Source organism: Callithrix jacchus, chromosome X (assembly GCF_049354715.1).
Source record: "Callithrix jacchus isolate 240 chromosome X, calJac240_pri, whole genome shotgun sequence".
Taxonomy (NCBI): domain Eukaryota; kingdom Metazoa; phylum Chordata; class Mammalia; order Primates; family Cebidae; genus Callithrix; species Callithrix jacchus.
The window spans coordinates 149,107,462-149,114,387 of NC_133524.1; the positions used below are offsets into that span (position 1 = coordinate 149,107,462).

The 6,926-nt window shown below is 56.3% G+C and overlaps 1 protein-coding gene across 3 annotated transcripts; it reads right to left on the reverse strand.

Moving 5' to 3' along the window:
- Positions 1 to 860: 860 nt before the first annotated feature.
- Positions 861 to 6,503, reverse strand: PNMA5 (PNMA family member 5). 3 transcript variants are annotated; one of them, XM_008990058.4, is made up of 4 exons: positions 6,420 to 6,503; positions 4,535 to 4,662; positions 3,789 to 3,850; positions 861 to 3,595 (listed from the first exon to the last, which is right to left on the reverse strand). In XM_008990058.4, the coding sequence occupies exon 4, from the start codon at positions 3,488 to 3,490 to the stop codon at positions 2,153 to 2,155; it is 1,338 nt and encodes a 445-aa protein (XP_008988306.1). In that variant the 5' UTR covers positions 3,491 to 3,595; positions 3,789 to 3,850; positions 4,535 to 4,662; positions 6,420 to 6,503; the 3' UTR covers positions 861 to 2,152. The 3 variants fall into 3 exon arrangements, with proteins under 3 accessions (XP_008988306.1, XP_035144567.1, XP_008988308.1); XM_035288676.3 differs by lacking the exons at positions 4,535 to 4,662; positions 6,420 to 6,503 and adding an exon at positions 3,973 to 4,091; XM_008990060.5 differs by lacking the exons at positions 4,535 to 4,662; positions 6,420 to 6,503 and adding an exon at positions 3,948 to 4,091.
- Positions 6,504 to 6,926: the final 423 nt, after the last annotated feature.

Here is a 6,926-nt window from a genome sequence, read left to right on the forward strand (position 1 = left end):
CCCTCAATTTGTGGGGATCTCACTGGCCCGTTGGGGGAGAGAGCCAGTCCCAGGAGGGCTCAGGAGGGCAGGTTCCAGGATCCTCAGGTCCCCACCAAGAATTGTCCCTCTGGCCACAGTGCTGAAGGAGGGGTGTTCAGATTAGCAGCACCGTCCCCCATAGGGGAGCCCTTCTCAGGCAGCATCCAGGGCTCAGAGGGCTTTGGGGATCCAGGACAGAAAGGGGCCACTCACCAGGGCCGTCTGTGCCTTCTGCTCATGGCCCACTGCCCACTCCCCGGACACAGGAGTGGAGCCACTCCCAGCCCAGTAGGAAAGGAGCTGGACAGGACCCAGGATGAAGTGTAGGTCTCCCTGCCCTTCGCCTACCCCTACCCGAGACATGAGTACTGTGGGATCCCTGCCTGGCCCACACTTTGTCCCTTGGCCAGCACACACACTGTCCCCAAACGTCCCTCGGTGACTAGGCCAAGGCTGGCCACCTGCCCCCTGAAGTAGAAGGATGGGCACACAACAGCCCCTCCCCCACCCGCTTGTGCAGGCCGTTCTGGGGTTCTTCCCTTTGGTTGCTGGCCCAGGGTAACACACATGGCCTCTCTGCCCCTTCCAAAAGCCTTGAGCCACAGCCCTATAGTAGTGCCAGGGATCAGGGGCTTGGGGACCCACCTGCTGCTCCTTTGATGTCCAACCCACTTATTCCTGAAGGCACTTATGCCTTCAGTACCCAACCAGTCACTGCTCGTGACCACCAGCTTCCTGTTGCCAGGCTCCATGCAGCCGAAGGAACCCCACAGGCCCTCACGGACCCTGCCCCCAGCACACCACCCCCACCCCAGTTTCACACAGCAGAGGCAAGACACTGCTGAACACTGATGGAAATTTATTGAACAGAAGCATGTAACAAAAGTGCAGAAGAGAAGGGAATCTTAACAGAGAAACTGCAAACAGCTGCCACAGGTCCCAAGTCCCAGGCCCCCTCCCTCAATGTGGGCCCCCTGGCACATCTCTCCTTCCAAGGACAGGGGACTCTGGCTAGATCTACTCGCTTCAGGTCACCCCCTCCTGAGCCCACCCACCTGGGCGGGGCACTGCCCTACGGCTTGCACAGGACAGTCACAGGATGCTGGAAAACACAGCAGGGAACACCACTCCAAGCTGAGGAAACTGAGTCACAAATAACAACAGGGGTGGAACACAAAAGCACAAAGTTTCCCGGGAGCCTCAGGCAGCCCTGTTCCGTCCCAGGTCCACTTCATCCTCCTGCAGTCGAGGTAACAGTCACAAGGTGAGCATCTGCCATCCTCCTTCCCACTGTCTCCCGGAACTGCACTGGGGTACGCTGCAAAGGAGCTGCTCAAATAAGAACACACACATCCCCAAAAGAACCAGCAGTCCCTGGCTGAGATCCATGCCAGCAAAAAGGTGGAGCTCATGACACAGAACAGCAGCACAAACTGGGCCCAGCGACGATGCAAGCCAAAAACTACCCAACCCCAAGTCCCCCCTTCTCCTCCTCCTCCTGTTCCTCCTTATCCTCCTCCTCCTCCTCCTGATCATCCTCCTTCTACTTCTCCTCCTCACTGGCGCAGGGGTTCGTGGGTGCTACCTTCCTGGGGCTCTCCTAGTGCAGTGTAGATGATCCTATAGACGGGCTGAACCCTGCGGCCCCCCCTGCGGGGCTTTACCTCTCTGCCCCACAGCTCTTCCTCACCAGCCCTGGCTCCTCGCAGGGGTGGGTCCCAGGCAGGCTCCTCCAGGTCCCACATGGCCTGGGAATTGAAGTCCACAGAGTGGGTATTTGGCGGTGACCAGTTGAGCGGGCCAGAGCCTTCAGACACACCTTCTTCAGCCCCTGCTATGTTGGGGCCCCCATCTAAAGCCCAGGCACCCCATGTGCTAATTGTAGCGGCTCCCCGCTTGTGTCTCCTGTACCTCTTAGGGGCCATGGGCCTGGCCCCCACTGAACCACATGCTATTTGGTCTTGGTTGGTAAAGTCCCTTCCAATTGGTAGAAAGCAAGGGGACTTGGTCTCAATCTGATTTCCCCATCCCTCTGCCCCAATCAAGTTCCCTATTTGTGTAAGCTGTCCTTTCCCCTTGTTAAAATGTCCCTGCTGCATGCCAGGGGAAGGAGTGCCTAGGTCTTGTGAGCCTATGCTTGCCAGGGCTTGGGATGGCTCATCGCCCCAGCCCTGGCGTCGTTTCCCGACTCTGCTCCTGTGGCCTGTGGCCCTTCCCCGTCTGGAGTCTGGTTTTCCTCCTTGGGACTGATGGCCTGGCCGCAGTCTTCCTCCCCAGGGCTTTCAGTGCATGACAGCCGCCTGCGCTTCACTAACGGGGCTAAGGCTCCCTGTATGGTCTGGGTGCTGCTGTCCGTAAAAGACCCTGGCTGCACAATGACCTGAGGGGCAGACACACTGGCTTCTGCTCTTGCCTGTCTCCCCCGGCTTCTCCCTGAAGGCTTCTGCTTATCCTTAATCACTGCTGTAGTGGTCTCCCACTCCTCCTCATCTCGAATGAGCTTCATTAACTCCAGAAAAGTGGGAGGACACCCTCGCTGATCCAGGAGCTGCAGCTTGCCCCGGAGGGAAGCAGTCATGGAGACCCGAGCTAAGATATGTTTCAGGCGAATCATGTCTGTGTTGCGCACTGACATGGGGCTGCGATACACAGCTTTCTGCAGCAGGGGCTCTAAACGCAGCAGGAAAGCCGAGACTTTCTCTCCAATCTTTGGACAGGTCTGCAGAAACCTAAACTGGGAGGTTCTAATGTCCTCTTTATCCCCAAAGATCTGCTTTAGGGCGTCAAGGCACTGCTCCACAGTTATGGAGTCATTGTTGGCTCGGAGCATCCGCATGATTGACAGCGCAGGCCCGCGTAAGCTCTCCAGCAAACGCCGCCTCTTCTCCATTTCAGACACTTGCCATATGGGCATGATCTCAGTGACCTGCTCCAGCCAGACCTCAAAGGTCTCTTCCCCTGGGCTAGGGAAAGCAGTTCCCGAAAACACTTTCAGTTTCCGGTACCACATACTTTCTTTCAGAGGCTCCAAAGGTGGGGGTCTAACTTGGGGCAGGACCTCTGCCTCCAGGCTCTCGGCAGGGAAGCCACCACATCCCAGGGCTCTGGCCACATCTATCATTCTCCGGCCCTCATCTTTCAGGAAGTAGTTCAGTCTACTGAGAAACTCGTCATCTGGGTTACGGGGCTTTACCACCACCTCCCAGGAGCCCCCCCTTCCCGGTATCTCACTAGGCAGAGTAGTATAATCGACAGTGTCAGCCAATTCAATGAAGACTGCCTTAGCATTGTCTTCCCTCCTGAACATTCTCCCCACCACCCTGTACGCGCACAGGGGCTGCAAGCCTGCCTTCACAGTGTCTGTAATTTCCGCCTCACTACAGTCCACGGGGATGCCCACGATCAGCAGGGCCTTTCTGGGATCCATGTCCATCCCCTTGCACCAATCCTCTAGCAGTGTTGCCGCCATTACTCCCACTTTCTAAGGACCGACAATCAGCTCGGTTTGACAGCACTCAAAGGATTCTGAGCCACTGCCACGTAGGAAGGCAGGAGTGTCACAGGTTTCCACAGCCTGCAAAGCAAATGGGATAAGAGCATTGCTAATGCCCACCCCAACGTATACTCCCAAGTGCCCCTCCCTCTGCCCCCACCCCCAGCAGGGATGGAGTCCCTGCTACCCAAGGCTCAAGTCATTGTGTGGAGAACAGAGTGTGGTGGGTCTCCCCAGGCAAAGATCCCCCCACCTCACCACACTCCCTGCTGACCTCCTCCTGCTGTGGGTTCCTCCTCGATGTCCAGAGGACTCAGCCGGGTGTGCTGCAGGTGCCTGTAGTGAAAAGGCCAACGTCAGGAGGCAGGGCCTGACACCTGAGGACACTGACAAGCCCTCCAGGCAAAAGTCAGGAGACTGCCCCACTGCTCACTCAGGGCTATGTGGGCTCAGGTCACCTGGCACCCTCCTTGCTGGAATGGAAGTGAAGGCTGGCTGCAGGAGAGGTGGAGTGGCCGTGTTTCTCAGGAAATGCCTGACAGAGGAGAAAGATGGCCGGAGCTCTGCGCAATGAAATGAGTGGTGGGTGTGGAGATTGTGTGAGAAACTGCAGTGTTGCCATGGATACAGAGCATACCATGGACCATGGGTTGCTATTGTATGGTAGTGTCATGTGGTGAGGCTAAGGCCCTTGAGAAGCAACAGGTGATGTCATCGGTCTTCATCCAATACAGCATCCTAGCAACAAGGAGGGTAGGTGAGGAAAGGGGAGGTAGGCATGAGGAGTGAGTGCTCAAAGAAGGACAGGAGTTCATGGTTTAAATTGTGTGGAAGGTGAAATCGGGCAGAAAAGGGACGCAGATAAGGTCCCTACTGCCAGACTGCAGGAAACGAACAACTCTTGCCCTAGCGATGGCCCTATCCTGCAGAGTTTGCGAACCCTGCAGTGAGTCCTGTCTCCTCACTCTTTGCCAAGGTTCCAGAGTCCCTCCCACCAGAGCCCACCTCACAGCTGCTCACCTTGCTGGGCTGGCTCTGCTAGCAGCGTGGAAGCTGCAATAACAGCCACTTCACACTTGCTGCGCTCTTCAGCTCTGTCCAGTTAGGCAGCTACTGAGTTAGCAGTGACGGGTCTTGCTTCTCTGGATCTGTCCAAGGCAAAGCAGAGGTATTTTGTTGTGATTGTGTCCCACACACACGTCTCTGCTCAGGCCACGGCAGTTGTGATTCTGCAAAGGTGTCCAGTAGTACTCTGGCGCAGCCACAGAAGAAACTGCTCAACTGGCAGAGGGAGGAGGAGGGAGGAAGGGGGAGGGGTGCGGAAAGAGGGAGTATGGGAAGGAATGGTGAGGGAGGTGGAGGGTGGGGGCTGGTGGGGGCTGCTGATAGGACAGAAGGGATCGTAGGATAAGGTTGTTGTCCCACCCCCACTGCAAACTCTACTCGCTCCAAAGCTCCGCCCCTGCAGCCATGTTGTCCGAAGCTCCGCCCCTGCAGCCATGTTGATCGGAAGCTACGGCATTGCAGCCATGTTGCATCGCTTAGCTACCTCACCATAACCACCACACGTTGCCAAGGTCCACGTGCGTACACCTAAGATCCACCTCTACCGCAATCCCAACCAGCACGAAATCCAACCCATTTCCCCACCCACGTCTAACTCGTGCTTCAACCCTGCCCCCACCCACGTCTGTTACCTCAACCCTGCCCCCACTCACAGTTGAACTCGTGCCTCAACCCTCCCCCCACCCATGTCTAACTCCTACCTCAACCCTGCCCCCACCCACAGTGGAACTCGTGCCTCAACCCTGCCCCCACCGACGTACAACTCGTGCCTCCAGCCTGCCCCCACTCGCAGTCGAACTCGTGCATCAAACCTCCCCCACACATGTCTAACTCCTACCTCAACCCTGCCCCCAACCACAGTCGAACTCGTGCCTCAACCCTGCCCCCACCGACGTCTAACTCGTGCCTCAACTCTGCCCCCACTGGCAGTCGAACTCGTGCATCAAACCTCCCCCACACATGTCTAACTCCTTTCTCAGCCCTGCCCCCACGCACAGTCGAACTCGTGCCTCAACCCTCCCCCCACCCATGTCTAACTCCTACCTCAACCCTGCCCCCACACGCAGTCAAAGTCGTGCATCATCCGTGCCCCAATGTCTAACTCCTACCTCAATCCTGCAGGCACCCACAGTCGAACTCGTGCCTCAACCCTGCCCCCACCCATGTCTAAGTCGTAACTCAATCCTGCCCGCACCCAGAGTCAAATCCGTACCGCAATGAGTGACCACTCACGAAGCCCAACTACTTACGCCATACAAGTCTAACCCCCTGTACCGAAATCCAGTACGTCCGTTCCCGTTTCCCTCCATCTCTACCCTGTTATCTACATAAACCAACTACCAGCACCAGTGGAAGGCGGCAGGATCTAGGAGAGAAGATCCGAAGCCGCTCTTCTGCACGGACAAGGGTCAAGAGTTGAGGGTGGAACAGGCCTCCAGAAAGTATTTTTTAATTTGTTTCTTTTTGAGACGAATAGTCTCCCTTTGCTGTCCACGCTGGAGTGCAGCAGGCATGATTTCGGCTCAGCATAACCTCCGCCTCCAGGGTTCAACCTATTCTCCTGCGTCACTGTCCTGAATAAATGGAATTACAGGTCCCCAACACTATGCCCGGCTAATTTTGGTATTTTTAGTAGAGACGGAGTTTCACCATCTTGGGTAGGCTATACCTCCTCACCTAAAGTGATACACCCGTCTCGGCCTGCCCAGCCTAAGGTCTCCCAGAAGTTCTGCCTGGAAAACTATGGATAGCAACTCCTAGGCCCTGTGGAAAATAGCAAGTTATTGGCGATATACCCCCTAATCTAGGTTGCTTTGTATGACCAGGCCCAGCTCCGTACCTGTCAGAAAGGCCTGTAAGCTGGAGTGATCGCGCAGCGCGACCACCACACGTCTAAGGCGGCTGCCGCCTCTGTGCCGAATGCGCCTCCAGGCTATGACAGGAAGAGGTTGTCTGGTAACGCCTCCCCGCCCAGCGGAAGTGCACACGGCCCACTCACAGTTGCGCACTAGTGACATAAAGCATTCTATTTCCCGCGCCAAGCAACTCCTCACCCCCACCCCACCAGTTCGAGCCCGCACTTTTGAGAACATACAATACAAACAGCTGGCAGCCATTTCCATTACAGACTAGATGCCTGTACTTTACTGGCTGGACAACGGTAGCACCAGTCTCTTCATACACGCCACATGTACCCAATAGGCCACATGACTACACGTACTACCTCAACATCACAGATCCTGTTAAAGGCTGTGGCGGGAAGAGGTTTTTGGGTGATGACCCCCACCCTAGCAAAACTTCACACGGCTCTTTCACATTTGTGCAGTGGCCACATAAACCTTCCTAC